This window comes from Rhamphochromis longiceps, linkage group LG16, assembly GCF_057381845.1.
Source record: "Rhamphochromis longiceps isolate RC_006_pf linkage group LG16, R_longiceps_female_GT1.1, whole genome shotgun sequence".
Lineage (NCBI taxonomy): Eukaryota > Metazoa > Chordata > Actinopteri > Cichliformes > Cichlidae > Rhamphochromis > Rhamphochromis longiceps.
In genome coordinates this window covers 26,053,835-26,073,937 of record NC_140572.1, presented here as the reverse complement: position 1 = coordinate 26,073,937, position 20,103 = coordinate 26,053,835, and the positions used below count along the sequence as shown (strand labels likewise).

General features: G+C 39.8%; 1 protein-coding gene across 1 annotated transcript; it reads left to right on the top strand.

The window, feature by feature from the left end:
• The first annotated feature begins 1,440 nt into the window (after positions 1–1,440).
• On the top strand, positions 1,441–19,301 carry LOC146651253 (sacsin-like). Its single transcript, XM_085383836.1, is given in 7 exon segments — positions 1,441–1,472; positions 2,000–2,087; positions 4,813–4,924; positions 6,289–6,435; positions 6,527–7,958; positions 8,143–8,231; positions 8,344–19,301. Coding segments are annotated over 7 exon segments (12,858 nt in total).
• The last annotated feature ends 802 nt before the right edge of the window (positions 19,302–20,103 follow it).

Sequence of the window (20,103 nt, the reverse complement as noted above, 5' to 3'; positions counted from 1 at the left end):
AAAGTTTCGTTTCTTCCAGGACATCAGAGGAAATTTAGTCTTGGATCTGCTGCTTCTGTTTCAGTCAGTTTCGTTTCTAACGAGATGACGGAACTCGGAGGAGAAAAAGAAGACAGGCGTTCGTTGCTGTGATTGGACATCAGCAGCCTTTATATACAGCAGCCTGATGCAGCATCACTACTTTCCCTGGCACTGATAGGACCCTGCACTGGCATGACTGAGGTACTGTGATTGTATTTATTTGTTTTATTGGCGTATATAGGTAGGTTACTAGCTAAGTAATAACGAAAATCTTAAAAACAGAAATACACACAAAAATGATTTTGCTATTTTAAACACTGTGATCACAGAATAGAGAAAATCTTTATTTGTTAATTTACTAACTTTTTAAAAAATATATTTTTTACACTTTTGTCAAATTATATACAGATGATCTCATTTAGATCTGTGTTTAATTATATTTGCTGCTTTGTTGTTGTTTAATTCCAAAGTACAAATGCTTTGGAAGCAACAAAGTGAACAAAGATGGCTCACAAGGACAATTTCAGTGTGCATCATCAACCACAGCCCTGGTACTGTAGCTGTTTAGTCTGTTTGAGAGGTGGGTGAAGTAGCTAAATCATAAGATCATCTAGATTCAGGCTAAGTTACTTAAACACTTGAATTATTGATCGTTTCCTTGTGCAATACACTGTTACTCAGCAAAATGATCAGAACAAAACAAGAAATAAAACCTTGAATGACTCATAGTTCAAAGATTTGTTTCACATTTATATTTTCTTTGGTTTAAAGAGAGCACTATAAACCTAATTTGTAAACTAAGCAAAAGGTTTGCATGTGTTTCTAAATTGTTAAACCTTTGCTATCATCACACAATTATCTCAGTCATCTGATCCAGAGGAGTACAGTCTCCTTTCCCACATGGGTGTGGTTTACATCACACATTAAAAAGAATAAGTAAACAAAAGCATGCAATACTTGAAACAGAAATCAATCATCCTAATCCACATTCTACAACAATGCTGCGTTTGTAGCTCTGTGCCTTGTGGCCAAACTTCTCCACTTTGGTGGGGAAGAGCTGCTGCTGTCCTGAATGTTTTGCTATTAATGTCATTAATCACCTTCCAGCTCATGGGTGCTACCTACTACAGTAAGTACTGCAGAAGCAGTGTGTGTTTATTTGAGTTTTTTTGCACTGCTTCTGTATTTTGATTTCATTTTTGTTAAATAAATAATGACACGGTGTAATATGTCACGTTTAGATGTTCATCTGATGTTTTATTGACCTATTTTTAAAACCCATTAAGCCCCTTAGTTCATGTGTGTTTTTTTATTACATCCAGATATATAAAACCTTAAAACTAAAAGTGTGACAGTAAGTTTGCACTGCTGTAACACATGTCACAATTTTCTGAATTTCTTACAGGAACCCGTTCTGGCATGGTGAATCCAAAGGCAAAGAAGAAAGTCCGGTGAATTGCTTTCTTTTTAATATACTGTAAACAGTAGGAGGCAGTAACTGTTCTCCTACATGCTGAGTAGACATTATATTAATAGGATTTGGGCACTAATGCCATTTTTGATTCTGCTTAAAGATCAGATTCTTTATTGATATCATTACTAACTACTAGTCAGTTTCCTGTGGTCAAAATAAATTAGGGAATAAATATGTTTTCAGCATTAAAGCAAATGTGTGGAATCTATACATGAAGTAAACATTTTGAAACCAGATGGCCAAAATTATTTTTATACTCGACTTTAGTGTCTCTTTTTAATTAAATATTAATTTTTGTCTAATTTCATAAAGATGATTCTATTTAATTTAAAGTAAAGAACCTCATCTCTAACAATATCAGTCAAATAGTCAAATACGTGCATGTGCTTTGCTAACTTAGCTCTCAACCTTATCCTTACTAACATTGCATCAGCAGGACCAACATGGTTTTAATTTGCCTTCAGACTCTAGTTTCTTTGTGTTTAATGCTTTTACTTTGTTTAGGACTTCCTTCGGGGCCACAGCACCACCCATCATTGACTATCTGAAAGATATTCTACGGCGATGTCCAGATGGTGGACAAATTTTGAAGGTTGGTGTAATGATGTAACAAAAACACACAACAGTTACTTTAGGTAATATTGGGATGCTGTGCAAATAATAACAATAATAAAATGTAAATGACAATAGAAAGCGACGGGTTTATGAGATTTACTACATTTTGCAGTTCTCACGAACATAAAAATGATTCACAATGGAACAACTGAAAACAGTAAAAATTTAAACTGAGACATTTTATTATTTCATGAAAAAAATTGTCTCATTTTGGATTTGGTGAAATCAACATGGTTGAATAAGTTGGGACGGGGCAACATTTAATGAGGTTAACTGGTAAAAAGTCAGTAACATGATTGGACAGAGACAAGTGAAGGGGCAGAGGTTCACCAATCTGTAAAGAAAAAAACATGTCTACAAGTTGTAGACATAGTGTCAGAATAATATTCCTCAATGCAAAATTGTGCAGATTTTGATTATTTCATCATCTACTGTATATAGATTCAGAGAATCTGGAGAAATCTCTGTGTGCAAGAGATAAGGCCAAAAGTCAGTACCACAGCCACACAGGATTTTCAAGGCCTCAGGCAGTTCTGCAAAACAGGCATGATTCTCTCATGCAAACCACTGCATTAGCTCCAGAACACTTCCACAAATCACTGTTTGTGAACACAGGTCACAGTGCCATCCACAAATGTGGGTTAAAGCTGTAGCTTGCAAAGAAAAAGCCATATGTCAATACGATTCAGAAAGGCCACAATCTTCTCAGAGCTAAAGCTTGTTTAAAATGGACTGAAGAAAAGTGAAAACCTATTCTGTAGTCTAGACAAAAAACTCAAAATTGTATTTATTTTTTACAAACATAGACGGGTATACAACTATTGCAAGAGCTTGTTCCGCATAGCCGGCAATAAGCCGGAGTTGCTCCCGGAGGGTGATGGGCTGCCAGGGCTGCCCTTTGTCACCGATTCTGTTCATAATTTTTACGGACCGAAGTTCTAGGCCCAGCCAAGTGGCGGAAGGCTTTGTCTCAGAAGGTGACAGAGGTGGTCTCAGAATCTCATCTCTGCTTTTTGCTGTGGTTTTTGATATGGTTCAGTTGGCTTCTTCGAGTGATGGCGTCCAGCTCGCAGCTAAGTGTGAAGCAGTGGGAATGAGAATCAGCACCTCCAAATCTGAGGTCATGGTTCTCAGCCAGAACAGGGTAGAGTGCCCGCTCCCAGGTCAGGACAGGGACGAGTTCCTGCCCCAAGTGGAGGAGTTTAAGTATCTCGGGGTCTTGTTCACGAGCGACGGGAGAAGGGAGCTGGAGATCGACAGACGGATTGGTGCTGCGGATGCAGTGATGCGGATGCTGTACCAGTCCATCATGGTGAAGAGAGAGCTGAGTGTAAAAGCAAAGCTCTCAATTTACCGGTTGATCTACGTCTCTACCCTCACCTATGGTCATGAACTGTGGGTAGTGATCCAAGATCGCGGATACAAGCTTCCTCTGAAGTGTGGCTGGCCTCTTCCTAAGAGATAGGGTGAGAGGTTCAGCCGTCTGGGAGGGGCTCAGAGTAGAGCTGCTGCTCCTCCACATTGAAAGGTGCCAGTTGAGGTGGTTCAGACATTTGACAAGGATGCCTCCTGGGCGCCTCATGGGTGAGGTGTCCTGGGCATGTCCCACCGGGAGGAAGGAAGGAAGGAAGGAAGGAAGGAAGGAAGGAAGGAAGGAAGGAAGGAAGGAAGGAAGGAAGGATGGATGGATGGATGGATGGATGGATCATCTGCCAGAGTGAATAGAAGAGGGCCCATATGGCATATTATCATCACTATGCATGTCTGATGGTATGGGGGTGCATTAGTGCCTATGGAATTCGCAGCTTGCATATCTAAAGGCACCATCAATGCTGAAAGGTATACACAGGTTTTAGAGCAAAATGTTCTCAATGAGGTAATTTCTTTTGCAGGGCAGGCCTTGAATATTTTAGAAAGATAATCCTAAACTCCGTACTGCATCTAGTACAACAGCATGTTTTCACAGTAGAAGAGTCCAGCTGCTGAACTCGCCTGCCTGCAGTATGGACCTTTCACCCATTAAAAACATTTGAAAGTGAACCTAGAAATTAATTGTGTGAACACAGAAGAACAAGAACAACAATTATTTCTACATTTAATGAAAGTGTAATTTATTTCTACATAACATTGTGACAAATCCAAAATATAAAACAATGAGCTTCATAATATGTACTGACTCTGTCCTTAGACCATCAGCTCAGATTAGAAAAAGCTCTATTTAATTGGCAAAATGGAAACATGGATGTTGGTGGAGGTGTAACTAAAATATGGTTGTAATTCACAGAAATCTCCCAGATTTTGTGCTGCTTGCAAATGATAAGAGCCTGCAAATTTTTGCTTTTTTGCAACCGACCATACTGAGCTGGCATTTTATCAGACAAAATATTAAAAATATAATGCAGTACAATTCATCAGTTTTACCACAGAGTTAAATTGACACAATTATTGACCATTTTTGAAGCTTAAAACATTTTTGCCATTGTATGCTAAAGAACAAGAATGACTACATCATATACTCTGATTGGACACTTTGGACTACAGTGTCCAGTGAGTCTGAGTTAGACTGAAATGGACCCTTTTTTGTTTTTCCTCTGTAGACATACTTGCTGTGAGAAAGATCTACCAGCTTTCTGTGCAGAACTGTGTCAGTGGCAGCGTTGTACTGCCATTTTCTGCTCAAGGTTGTTTTTATTTGTCAACAGGAGCTGATTCAAAATGCAGATGATGCTCGAGCCACAGAAGTGTTTTTCATCCATGACGAGCGAAGCTATGGGACTGAAAGCCTTTGGACTGAAGAACTGGAGACATACCAAGGTATTCACTGAATAAAAGAAATATATTTCACAAAAACTATTATTTATTTACATTTAAAAGTAATAAATAGAGCCAATACATCTCCAGTTAAGAATGTCTGTCCGGGTTTGCTGGGAACTTTTTGGTTTGTTTTTATTTAACATTCTGCTTCCTTTGGGGGTCACGTCGAAAAGTGGAGCTACTCACTGTGGCAATCCCTTGTGACTAAAGGAGCAGCTAAAAGTAGCAGGTTCTGTTTGTTTCAGTGTGTAATTTCTCCCAAAGTATAGTGTGTGGATGTTTTTCCCCATATTTTTCCACATTATCAAACATTTCCTAGGTGGCTGTTTTTAGAAAGCCCTATAAAACTGGATTCTGATTGTAGACTACATAAAATATGTGATGTCACATGGTGGGACTGCAGTTCTGAATCCTCAGCTTTGGAATTTTGGCTGTCACCATCATTGTTTATTCAAGCTGTCCAAGGCCCTGGAAAAACTAGATTTCCAACAACAACTGATTGGAAAAACAAGTACAAAAATTTTCTCATTTTATTTATTTATTTTCTATTGTATAATTTTTTAATAGTAGTAATAGTGGGTCTTAGGTTGCTTATATTCTTTCATGTCTCAGGTGGTGCATAACAGGACAGATTACATTTTCTTAGTCTATATTTTCTGTGCTTTCTTGGATATTTGTGCTTTCAGAGACCAACGTTATCACTGTTAATGTGCTTCACTTAAAGGCATTGGTCATATAAGAAAACATGAATAACCTATGTGCATTTACAGCATCATTAAATAATATAGCTCCTGCTTCCTAACAAATTCCCACACTCACTTAATTCCATGTTTGTCTGAAAGGCAGAGCCTTGCAAAGTAAAAACTACTTGTTAACAAGCTACTGGCACTGTAATTCACTATGATAATGAATGTTGACTAGTGAAAACCAAATGTACTCACTTAATTAAACAGCCAAATAGTTTTATATGTATGTTCATGCAGCCCTCACCCTTAACACAGTTTAAACTTGCACAAGGTTGTTGAGCATTTTACTTTTGGAGCAAACCTCAGCTGTTCACAGCACTGCAGTTTTTAAAACTGGCTTCATTTTTCAACAATGGAGCTTTCAGCTTAATTATAATATGCAGATCAAGAGAGAAGATTTAGGATAGTCACTGTTAATATTGTCTCTAGTTACCGTTACACTCAAAGTGTTCTACATAAAATCCATTTGCATAGCAACTGAAAAGTGTCTCCTGTCTTCTGATTTCCTTTCTGGAAAAATCTCATTCAGTGCACGTTGGTATAGAGATTCCAGAGAATGTGTCACTAACACATAGATACCTAAAGCATAAGCCTTGAGTTTGTTATGTTTTTACGAAGGTCCTGCTCTCTATACCTACAACAATGCCGCATTCACTGATGAAGACTGGGAAGGAATTCAGATGGCTGGAAGGAGTGTAAAGCGTGATGACCCAAACAGAGTGGGAAGGTTTGGAATCGGCTTCAACTCTGTTTACCACATAACAGGTGAAACTATGTGTAGTTAGATCACAGATATGAGCAGTAATTTTTGAAAAGATAAACAGTTAGCAGTAACATATTTTTACTTTGTTCATAGATGTGCCAAGTATATTCAGTTCAGGCCACCTTGGCATGATGGATCCCCAAGAAAAAATATTTGGAGAGAGAAATGGAGGGTTTCGGTGGTCTTTGGATGATTCTGAAGACCAAGAAGTTCTGCTGAATATGAGTGATCAGTTTCAACCATTTAGAGATATAGTCTCACTTGTATGTGAACATGGATGGTCAAAAGTTGTCATGGAGGATCAGCACTTCAGTGGGACAATTTTTAGATTTCCTTTACGCAATGAAGCATCAGAAATTTCTGATAATCTGTATGACTCAGATAAAGTGGTTGAGCTTTTTGATAGCTTCATTGCAGATGCAGATTTGAGCCTCCTCTTCTTGAAAAATGTCACCTCTGTGTCCTTGTTACATATTAGTGAAGATGGAGCTGTTAACACCAGACTTGAAGTGAAATCTTCAGTCCCCACAGATGATGTTTTAGAGCCAGAAGAGGAGTCAGTCACTGAGGGTCTAACAAGGTTCAAAGTTATAACTGTGAGTTCAAAAGACCAAAAAGAGACAAAGTGGCTTCTGACAACATGTACCATGAAAGAGGGCGTTGCAGAAGATCTTGATTTGCTTACAAAGAAGTTGATCTTTTTACCTCAAGTTGACCTGGCATTCCCCTGTGGTGAGAAGAGAGACTGTAGCCAGAGCAGACTGAGCTGCTTTCTCCCCCTTCCAAACAATGAATCCAATAAGACAGGACTCCCAGTTTATGTCAATGCATGCTTTGGCCTCACAGACAATAGAAGACACATCAAATGGCAAGAGGAAGACCAGAGACATGATGAACATGCTTTGTGGAATGAAATGCTGATGAAGAAGGTGTTTCCACAAGCATACATCAAGATCATTCAAGATGCCATTAAACTTGCCCAAAAATCTATCCTCCCTGTTTCCTCTGTGTACAATCTGTGGCCAGATCTCACTCAGATACAACACAAAGAAAAATGGCATGCTCTCACTCTGGATGTTTTTCATCACTTATTCAGACAGAACGTGGCCATCCTCTCTCTTGCTAAAGATGAAAGACAGTTTATCTCTCCATCAGAAGCTGTTTTCCCCTGCAATGGCCCAACAAGCACCAACATATTGTCTGCCATTAAAAGGGCTTTAGTGTCATGTGGAGAAAATCTTGTCACTTTACCAGCTAGTGTTGCAAGGGCTATAAATGAGGCCTACCCAAACCCTACTACCCTAAAACATGTGACTCCAGCATTCCTCAGGGCCATTCTCCACAGGACCGGTGTGGATAACATCACTAAAGATGACAAACTCAGTCTTTTGGAGTACATTTTAGGGGATGAACAATATAAAGAACTTGAGGGTCTTCACCTCCTTCCACTCAGTGATGGCTCTTTCAGATATTTCACATACAGAGAGGAAGACACTGCTTTGATTGACAGCCATGAATTTCCAAGGTAGGGTTTCCATACATCTATCAAAATTTAAAATAAATGTTATATTCATTATGACTAAAGTTGCCATTTTTATGTGTTATTCACATAATGATTGTAACTGAATATTTGGAAGGTTCAGGAATATTTCTATACTGAATGAACTCCTAACAGTTTGATCCACATAATCCATTACACTTTTTTATAGAGTCTTGCTGCCATTCTGTAAACCCTTCTTCATCCCACATGATCTGACTCCAGCCTGCAGTGCACATCTGAAAGAACTGGCCAGAAGAAGTAAGTGAAAGTAATTTTAAACAATACAGAGTCATTTGTACACAGCTACACATTTTAGCACACACATTTATTCTTATCTTTAAAAAACAAATCTTTTTGATCTGCTCTTCAGATTTCTTCAAGATCACCAACATTGATGCATCCCATGTGGCTGAATATGCAAGACGATATTTGCCACCAGACTGGAAACAGACAGGGAAGAACCTTGTTGTATGGGACAACAACAACAGTCAGCATCCACCTTTAGACTGGTTCCAAGAATTCTGGAGGTTTCTCAACAGTCATTTTGATGAGTTAAGTCCTTTCACTGACATACCTCTAATACCAGTTAGTCCTCTGTCTGGCAGTCAGACTGTATCAGTCGCAAAACTACAGCAGAGCACAACTCTGATCTTTCAGAAAAGTAAACAGCTGAGTTTGCCAGACCGAATAGCTCAGCTGGTGAACAAAGTTGGTGGCACAGTGGTGAGAGGAAATGAGTGGCTCAAGCATGTAGACCTTGACTCGTACGTGCTGTGCCCATCTCCAAGGAGTGTTTTGAAGGTCCTGATGAATTTAGATTTCCAGCATCTTATCACAGAACTCACATCTGCCTCTCACACAGCACACAATGAACTAAAAGATTATCTTTCTTATCTGGATTCTCTCTCAAAAACAGAGAAAGATTTTCTCTTGAGGTTGCCTTTGTTTCAAACCATGAAAGGATTCAGTGTTGCAGCTCAATCAAAACAAGCTGTGCTTCTGATCTCAGGCCTAACAGTACCAACAGAGCTCCCTATGCCTGATTCCATAATCCAGTGTTCTACTGAGACTGACCGCAGACTGTTACAGCTGCTCAAAGTTCATCTCTTGGACACCGCCGAAGCAGCCAATGTTCTTGTTGACAGCATAAGGAAAGGCGCTTGCAGCAGTGACAACACTAACAAAACAATGACTTGGGTTTTACAGTATGGTAAGGTGCTTTTCTCACAAAACGAATCCCTGAAATGCAGCTGTAAGGACTTGAGCTTCATTGAGGTGAATGGACAGCTGAAAAAGGCATCTGACTTTTTTGATCCAAGAATTCAGACTTTTAAAGTCATCTTTGAGTCAGACTTCTGTCCACCGCCTTCATACACTCATTCACTGCAGATGCTGGAAAGCTTAACAGAAATCGGATTACTGAATAAAGAGATGGATGTCTCACCTGAACATTTGCTACATGCTGCCACGCTGACTGACAAACTATGCATGAACTCACAAACCGAGGCCCTAAGAAGAGCTCAGGTTCTGTTGGAAATGTTGGAAAGTAATGATCTACTGACAAAGTTTTCTCACAGACAGCTTCATTGCCTCAAAATGCTTAAATGGATCCCATGTGAACAACCTGGAAGTGAGAAACAATTCAGTGATAAATCTCAGAAATATTGTTTGTTTTGCCCAAATGAAATAAGACATTCTGTGTATAAGGACATTGTTGGACATGTAATGCAACTAACAGGGAAGCTCAGTGACAGAGTTAGCAACAGACTTGGTCTCAAAGACCTACCACCACCTGAAAAAGTGATTGAAAACCTTTCAGTCTTGAAATCAAAAGCACTGGAAATGGTTAATCCTGACACAGATGTAGACTTCAAAAGACAGCTGCACAGCATTTACAAACACATGCAAGACAATGTCTCTGTATTTGTTACAATGATGGGCAATGAGACATGTTGGCTATGGGCCCAGAACCAGTTTGTTGCACCCCAGGATCTGGTTCTTGAATACCCAAATAATCTAGATCTGAGTTCTTACATTGGGAAGGTGCCAAGTGAATTTTTGCCATACAGAACATTGTTCCAGAGGTTTGGCCTGAGAAAAGTACTTTCCAATGAAGACATTTTGGGCATTCTGTACTCCATCCAGCAAACAATTGAAGCAAGACAGCCGCCATTTGCAAGTTCCTCAGAGGTCAAAGTGTCAATAGAAATTCTCAACTGGCTCTGGAAAGAGAAGAAAACAGTTCAGGATGACATCCCAGTGCCAGTCATTGCTGATGGAGGAAAATTTACCCTTAAACCACGATCAACAGCTCTTTTCTGTGATGTAAGCAAAAATGGACTGAAAGAACTAAACTGCAGAGAAGAGGAAATTTATGTCATACATGAGGAAATCCCAAAAGCAGCGGCTGAATGGCTGGAAATTCGTTTTCTCAGTACCCACATCCTTGATCCAGAGGAGATAGGAATAGAGCAGTGTGGACAATCTGAACCAATAACAATGAGGATAAAAAACATTCTTAAAGAGTACAATGAAGACAGTGACATCTTCAAAGAGCTCATCCAGAATGCAGAGGACGCTGGGGCAGATGTTTGCAAGTTCTTGGTGGATTTCAGAGTACACAGAGATGCCCCCGAAAGCCTGATTGACCCTGACATGGCTCTTTGTCAGGGACCTTGTCTTTGGGCTTTCAATAATGAGCAGTTCACAGCCGAGGATTGGAAAAATATTGTCAGAGTTGGCTCAGCCTCAAAGGAAAACAAAGCAGAAAAAATTGGAAAGTTTGGACTTGGATTCAACACTGTGTATCATGTGACAGATGTCCCCTCCATCCTTAGTGGCAACACTCTTCTCATATTTGATCCAAATGTTACTCATCTCACAAAACATATCAAACACAAAACAAATCCTGGAATCAAGCTGGATCTCTCTCAACAGCGACTCTTTCATTGTTTTCCTGGTCAGTTTGGATCATATGAAAACATTTTTGACTGTAATTTTACCCGAAAAAGTCCTCCTGAACCCTATCCAGGCACTCTGATCAAACTACCTTTCCGAAGTGAAGAAGAGGCTGCCAAATCAGAAATAAACCCAAAAGTGTATGAAAAACCCAATATCCTTGATTTTCAACATCTCTTTTCTAAAAACTCACAAACCCATCTGCTTTTTTTAAAGAACATCATTACATTATCCCTCCAAAATATCCCACACAATGGATCAACTCCACCAAGAGAAAATGAAATGGAGACCATCTTCTCTGTGTCCAAAACCACTGTGAGTGCAATGGAGATTCCTGATGACACCAGTGTGTCCAAGCAACGTCATGCTGAGAAATCACTAATGAAACTTGATGGTAAATGCAAAGAGGTGATCAATTGCTGCAAAATCAGCATTGTGAAAATATCCAGTCAGCAGTCTAATGAAACTAAACTTCAGTTCTGGCTCCTGTACAACTGCTTTGGGACAGATGAGTCCTTTAAAATGGCCATTCACAAAAACAAGCAGGCCAGTTTCTCTTTGCCCATTGGAGGGATTGCTGTGCCTTTGCAAAATGATCCAGAAACTGGAAAATTCACCACATTACAAACAGAACTTGTTGGACAGGCCTTTTGCTTCCTTCCTCTTCCCATTCACACAGGTCTTCCTGTCAATGTAAATGGCACATTTGCTGTGACAAGCAACCGAAAAGGTCTGTGGGAAACTGGAGTGAAAAATGACTGGAACAAAGCTCTCCTTCAGGATCCAGTAGTGACAGCATATGTTACTGTACTCAAGGCACTAAAGAAAATGTCAGAAGATAAGCAGCTGGTGAGTTACTGTTATCACACCTTTTGGCCTGAGAGAGAGAAAGTGACTGAAACTTTCAAGCCTTTAGTGGATGCACTTTACTCAACCATTGTTGATGACTCTGTTGGTCCAGAGCTCTTTAGTGATGGAGAACAATGGTTCTCAATGAACAATGCCATATTTCTACATGAGAGCATTGAAAATGATGAAAAGATTGGTGACCTTGCAGTGCAAGTTTGTCAGAAATATGCAAAAGGACCCAATCATGTTGTTCCTCTTCCACTTTGGCTGAGAAATACTTTCAAACAGGCTGGCCTAGAAAAGGTTTTACAAAACAGGACCTGGAACTGGGAGAAGTTCTACAGAGAAGCAGTGTTTGGTAACCTAACTACAATGGACTCGAAGAGTAGAGATACCCTTGTGCTGCATGCTATTGACCTTCATATCAAAGAAATTGACAATCTGCTGCTCTGCTATCCATGCATACCCACAAAGGGTGGACAGCTCCAACATGTCAGGAAACTTGTGAATCCTACAGGGAAATTGGCCTGTCTTTTTGAACCAAACGAGGGACGCTTGCTGGATGGATCCGAAAATGACTTCAGATCTCCAAAAAGGATTCAGCGTTTGTTGGAACTTGGTATGGCAAATGATCATCTCCCATTGGAAGACATCACAGAGAAAGCGGGCACAATTGATAAAACCTGGAGCATTGACAAAAAGAAAGCATTTGTCGACTTGAAGTGTCTATTTGAACTTATGAAGAATCACATTTATGATATAGAGTCTCACCACTGGAAAACACTGAGGACAACTGCATTTCTTCCAGCATATTCACCTGGTGATGCAAAAATGGAAGGAAATGTAACACTTAAAAGGCCCACTGATGTTTTTAGTGACAAATGCTCCCTTCTCGTTAACATGACACAACCAGTGCTGAATAATAGTAATTTGAAAATACACCACAGTGATCCAGTCCTAAAGATCTTGGGCGTGAACAGCACCCCGAAGCCAGAGGTGGTGCTCCAGCAGCTGCATGAAGGAAGCAAACAAGCACACTCCATTGACAGATCCATGCTTTACAAAATAGCATTTGAGTGCTATACGTGTCTGGATCAGTGGATCTGTGACTCTGGAAATACCACTTACATTTCACAACAAGCAAATTCATTTCCATTCATCCTCATTGGTGATACATTTGTGAATGTTGATCGTGTAGCTGAGAACGGGCAATTTGAAGCAAAGCCCTATCTCCACGTACTTCCAGCTGCCTTCACAAGCTTCAGGAACCTCTGGAAATGTATAGGTGTTGAAAAACAATTCACAATCACTCAGTTTCTAACTGTGTTGCAGGAATTAAAAGCTCAACATGGAAACAAGCCCCTAACAAAGAGTGATCTCTCAGTTGTCTTCACAATTTTAAACAAAGGGATTTTTGAGGCCAAATTGAAAATCACGGATGACTGTCTGATACCCAATGAGCATGGAGTTTTGCAACCTGCTAATGAGCTGTTTTACAATGACAGCCCGTGGATGCCATTCACTTCAGGTGTCACATTATGTCACGAGAATATCCCACGAGCTATGGCTCGCCACCTTGGAATCAAAACAACAAGGCATCATACTCTGGAAAACCACATAGTTGATGACCTTTCACCATTTGCTTTTGACTTTGAACAGCAGGAACAGCTGACTGTTCGTATTAAAAACATAATTTCAGCCTATCCATCAAAGAAGGATATCCTTAAAGAGCTTATCCAAAATGCTGATGATGCAGAAGCAACAGAAATTCACTTCATCTGGGACAAAAGACAACATGGAAAAGAAAAAACATTTGGGAAGAAATGGAACAATCTCCAGGGTCCAGCACTTTGTGTGTTCAACAACAAAGTGTTTTCTGATGCTGACATTAAGGGAATTCAACAGCTGGGAGAGGGAGGAAAGCACAGCACCCCAGGGAAGATAGGGAAGTACGGAGTTGGATTCAACTCTGTTTACCATCTGACTGACTGCCCTTCGATCCTTACAGGAGATGAAGTACTTTGCATTTCTGACCCCAATCAAAAATACATTGAAAATCATTCAAATAACCAGCGATATGGCATTGGCTATAAACTAGCAGACACTTTCAAAGAAATGTACGTAGATGTCTACAAATCCTTTCTTCCAGACAAATTTTCTCTTAAAGACGGCACCATGTTCAGATTACCTCTGAGAATGGGTACAAATGCAAATGCCTCCAAAATATCACAGCAAGGAGTCACTGACCGCGACATGAAAGAACTGTGCTCTGCCCTGTCTGAAGATCCTGTAGGACTAATTCTCTTTCTGAAAAACATCTGCAAAATCAAAGTCCATGAAATCAGTGAAGATTCACAAGAACTTAAAACCATCTTTGAGGTTGAAAAAACTCTGCCACAGAAAAGTCGGGATGAGAAAGATGCTTTTGTAAAACATCTACAAAATGCACTGCAATCAGACAAAACAGTAACACCGCACAAGACTTTCTATGAAACTGTGATTTCCACCTCAGATAAAAGACAAAGTAAGTGGATTGTTGCAGAACAGTTTGGCTCCTTCAAAGACAGCTTTGAATTAAAACTATCAGAAAAACTTCCCCAAGCATCATTAGCTGCACGTGTGAACACAAAAGGATACCTCATCATGGATTTTAAAGGAGAAGCCTTTTGTTCACTTCCTTTGCCAGGGAAAACTGGACTGCCAGTACATGTCAATGGAAACTTTGAGGTTGATTCTGCCAGGAGAAGCCTTTGGAAAGAAGATGGGAAGAGTAAGAAATCAAACTGGAATGAGATTTTGAAACAGAACGTCATTGCTCCGCTTTATGCAGATCTCCTGCATTACATCAGGCGCAGCATTGCAGTCAAGAAAGTTTCCCTTACATTTATTGGCTCATGTTTCAGTACAGAATACTTGTGTTTTTGGCCAACTGTGTCCAAGGATGTTTGCCCAGACTGGCATGAAATGATACATGCAGTATACAGATCACTGAAAGAAAAAGGCCTTGATGTAATCCCTGTGATGAAGAGCTCAACACAGAAAATTGCAGATAAAAAAATTAAAGAATACTCTTTTGACTGGTGTAATGTCAGTGAAACAGACTCACTTGAGGACCCTTATCTGACAAACCTGACAAACTACAAGCTGATGACCATCTTGGAAGATCTTGGAATGAAGCTGGTTCCTTATTCCGCAAAGATGCAGAGGATTTGGACAAGTTTCAGATCTGCTGGGGTTGAAGTAAAAGAGGTCAGTCCCTCCACTGTGCAGACTTTCCTACGAGCAAAACCTCTAAATGATCCAACCCAAACAGATGAGGATTTGCCTTTACCCATAAGTGCTACTTTGATCAAAGATGAGAAAAGATGTTCAGAGCTCCTGAGTTTTTGTTTAAAAGATTTCTCCTCAGAAAAGGTCACCCAGGACAATGCCAGTTTGCTCGAAGGCCTTCCACTTCTTCTCACGAAAGATAATGTTTTGAAAATGTTCAGCTCCCAAACACCAAAGTGGATATCGAGGTATGCAAATCTTTTCTTTGACTACAAGGATGAATTTTCAAATTATAAGATCAACATTTGGCACATTGAGCTTCTTCAAAGATTAAAACTTGTCAGAAATATGACATTGCCCTGCTCAGAGAAATATCTGAAAACATTAATTCAGCATCTTCTTTATGACTGTGACATTGATCCACACAGTGGTCTTCATGTCCCCAATGAGAAAATATTGAAGTGGCTAAAATTACTTTGGAAGTTCATAATGAGTGAAATTAAACTACCAACATCTAGAGATGACGAGTCCAGTCTTACACTCAGTGATGTAAGGAAACTCTTCAGCAACTGCTATATTTTACCTGTTGTGTGTCCAAGGTTGAACAACAAGCACTTCCTGCAAACAATGAAACACATGTCAAGTGTTGTGTTTGCCTCAGAAAAACACAAAGACATATCAGGCATCCTCTTTAAACTTGGTTTTATGACTTCTGATCATGTTTTCTTCTCTGAGATGGATCGATGGATATATTCATATCTACAAGATGAACTTCTCGATGTAGATGATGAAAGCTCAGTGTTGGATCAAGTGTACAACATTAATTGCTCAGAGTTTTCCCACCTTTCAAATGATGATATGAAAGAGTTTCAGATGTTCCTGCAATCAGGATTATCCAAGTCCAAAGTCAGCAAAGAGTATGTGAGGAAACTTAAATCCTTACCAATATTTGAAACAACACAAGGTGAACGAGTGAGGATTGATGGACCTAAGAAGGTTTTCATCGTCAAAATCAAATATTCAGTCATGTTTCCAGATTTGTTCAACCTACCTACAAACAGCAGCATTTTTCTGAAACACAACTCTGAGAACTACATGCTGTCAGAAACACTCAACATTCAGGTCCTGGATGATTTGCAGTATTTCATGAAGTTCATTCTGCCTGCTGTACACCAACTCACAGAGACACAGATTCTTCACAGCCTCAAACTGTTGCTGTCACTAGATTATTCGTTGAAGGAAAGAAAAATTATCATCTCCTCACTGAAGACGGTGAAACTGATTCGCAGTTCTCAAGGTAGACTGGAGCCTGCATCATACTACTTTGATGAGAGTGTTGAGCTGTACAAACGAATGTTGCCCCACGAGAGATTTGTTCCTGAGACATTTTGGTCTGAACTGTGTGAAGGAGATGACTACACAACAGAAAAAGCAAAAGAGCTGGTCAGAGAACTTGGAATGAAGCATGTTGTGTCAGCGGACGAGATAATACATTTTGCACACCAGCTGGAATCAGAAGCAAAAGTTAACAGAAGAGGCAAAGACATGAAACTAAAATCATCATTACTTTTCAGGGAAGCCTTAAATAAAGCATGTGATCCCAAAGACAACAAGGAAAGGTTGCTGGAAAGCATTGCTGACATCAAATTCATTTTTCCAGTTATGATTCGAAAAGAACTGTCCAACTACCACCAACCATTTGCTGCTGAAGGAACTACTGTGAAAATTAGAGGCTCGTTGATTGAGAAAAATCCAGAGCATCAAGATTTGATTTGGACCTCCATGCCAATTATAGACCTACCATTTATGTCACAAGGTCTTCAGAAAATGATAAAAAATGCAGGAGCTCATGAAGAACCACCTCCAAACTGTGTTGCCAGTAACATAAGAAACATCTGTCAGTCACCATGTGAAACTGACCAGCTGATCAAAACACGAGCTAAAGTGTTCAGAAGTTCGTACGCTTACCTGCAAGAAAAAAGATTTGAAGGAAACCAGCTGACTGGTCTTCCTGTTGTGTTGGTTGAAAAAGACACAAAACTTGTGACGGTTGATGACGTGTGTCTGTCGCTCTCCTATGATCTGGACTTCAGACCATATCTGTACAAGATTACTCCAGAAGATGCAATGTATGCACCGTTCTTTCGGAAAATTGGTGTGAAGAACAAAGCTACTGCAGAGCAATATTGTAATGTTTTGGCAGCAGTTTACGCTGATTCCTGTGATAAACAAAAACTACATTCAAACCAGCTGAGAACTGTGAAACGAGCTGTTGAGCAGTTGTTTAAGTTAATCAGAACTCAGGGAAATGAGACACTTCTTGAAAATGTTGAGACTCTGTATCTTCCTGCAGTAGATGGTAAATTATACCCATCATCCACACTCTGCTACAACGACACAGTGTTTGAGACCAAAAGGTTGGAAGAAGCGCTGGAGAACAAGTTCCTGCTGCTTCAGAAACTCAGTGAATGTCATTTGGGCAACGACAAATACAAGCATCATCAGCTGTTGCAACTGCTGCCTCAGAAGTTTCAGCCAAAGATGCTGTCTGAGTTCACAGAGGAAAGAGTTGTGGAATCAGAGATGCAGCTTTGTGAACTTGAGACTGGCTGTGAATTTAGTGGATGGTTTGATAAACATCTCTCCTCAGGAGCCTTTAAATATGGATTCATTTGTCTTATTAGAGAGAATTCTCAAGGCAAAATAACACAAGAAGATGCCACTAAAATGTGTGAGAAGACTTTTGGCAGTATACAAATTTTGTGCTGCAAAACTTTGGAAACAGCTCTCTGGCTCAATAAACAGCCACTTCCCAAAACTGATGAAGAAACAGATGTTTTTGTGAAACGAGAGCAACAAGGGTGTACCTTTTACTTAAAGCACAATGATGACATGGCTCTCAAAGTGATAAATGAAGTCATCATGACACTGACAAAAGAGATTAATGCTCTTTTAGGGAACAGAATTGCATCGGTTCACCTTCCAGTGCTGGGACAACTCCTCATGTGTGACGATCTGCAAGATGTTCGGAAAACTCTGGCTAAAAATCAGATCCGTGACAGTGCTGAAACTGAAAGTTCCTCTTTTAGTCCAGCAGCCCCTGGGACAGAGGTTCCAGAAGAATGGCATGATTGTTTGGACATGAATGTCCTCAACAACTTTGAAGAGGGGGAATATGTTGGTTACAGCATTGATGACAAGTACATTTATGCAGTTATTGTTGAAGAACTGCCTGGTCACAATGGACGATATTCATGGAGATACAAAATAGAAGTAGGAGAAGATGAGCCCATTGAAGTCAGCTGTGTTGATCTGTTTCAGTTTAAACGAGAAAAGAAGGTAAAAACAGAAAGGAGGAAATGCATGGAGCCAGAACCACAGAAGAAGACGCTAAAACCAGAAGAAAACACTTGCATGGAGCTGGAACCACTGACAGGAGCTGTGCCACATTCTTCTGAATCATCAACAAATTCTTTACCAGCCTCTGTTGAGGAAGCTAAAAGGGAAATTGATAAATGTTTGACAGAGATCTGGAGGCTTCCTGAGGAGGAGAGGCACAAAGCCATCAAGAGACTGTACCTCAGGTGGCACCCTGACAAAAATCCGGATTGCCAGTCTCTCGCCAATGAGGCATTCAAATATTTACAGAATTGAATTGATGAGCTCAGCAAACCCAAAGCTGCAGGCTCGACCTTTTCAAGCAGAAACACAAATTTCAGAGGCTTCTATCAACAGTGGAATCAGGAGGCCAGGTATCACAGAAATAGTCGAGAGAGGTTCTCTAGAGGCTATAGAGGTTTCCATTCCTACAACTTCTGGACCCACAATGAAAATGTCCCAAGGCCAGACAGAGAAGAGGCCAGCCGCTGGTGTAGACAGGCTCGCTGCGATCTCAATGCAGCTCACAAAGACACTGGTGGAGGGAGCACAGAGTGGTGTCTGTTTAAGGTCCATCAAGCAGTGGAAAAGTCTCTCATAGCAGCATGCTATAAAAGAAATGGACAACGCCCCAACAGCAGCTCAATTTCAGCCACTGCTGCACAAGTTTCCCGCTACAGCCTCCAACTGAGAGATCTGCCTGAGATTGTGAAAAACCTGCAGACACTCGGAGTGGATCCCAAAAGGACTCAATATCCCAACTGCCATCCATATCCCCACATACCGAACGGACAATTCAGATCAGAGAATGAAATGCTGGCACTGAACAAGGCATCAGAGCTCCTTAATAAAATAGAAGCATATGTGAATTAAGGATTTAAAACAAGGTATTGGTCAGTGTAACTGTTTTTCTACATGTTAAAAGTAATGTAATGTAAAGTGTAAAACTGAAATATTATTTAACATCAGAAAGAAAAAAGAAAACTTTTATTTTACTTATTTGTCTCACTTCTCATACTCAGTACTTATTATTATGTTATGGTGTGCATGTATATGTAAACACACTGAAGAAAATTGTAAGTACTAAATTACTTTATTTTGGATTCTTGTCATTTAAAGCTGCTTATTGGTGATATCGATATATTCTGTGTTATGAAAATGAAAACATCAGATGTTCTTTGTAAGTCTTGTTGACACTGTTGACTACTCTCTGAGATCAAAACAGTCACTCAGTGAATTTCTTACTGTTTGTTAAAAACCTGCCTTGGATCAATATACTCACTGTATGCTTGTAATGTAAATGCAAATATGCAGTTTTGGTGTTTTAAAGTTATGACTATTTGCTGAGAGACAGTATAACTACCGCATACTGATTTTTACTTGTATCCAGTTTTGTCTTCTGAAAAACTTAAAATCTTTAAACTTAAATCCACATTGCAATTGGGGAATTTTTGTTTTGTTTTCCTTTTTTTTTTTTTTAAATATTTGCTAGCAGAAAGATCTGAAGAGGACCTTAAATGATGTCTTTAATCATTTCTCCTCCCATGTAATTGGGACTTTTTTGTCTGATTAGTTAAACAGACCAAATTCTCCCTCTTTAAGTGTTTCCAAGTCTGGTCATGTCTCTGGACATGCATGTGGATGGTTAGAAACAATATTTACCCTTAAATGTCAA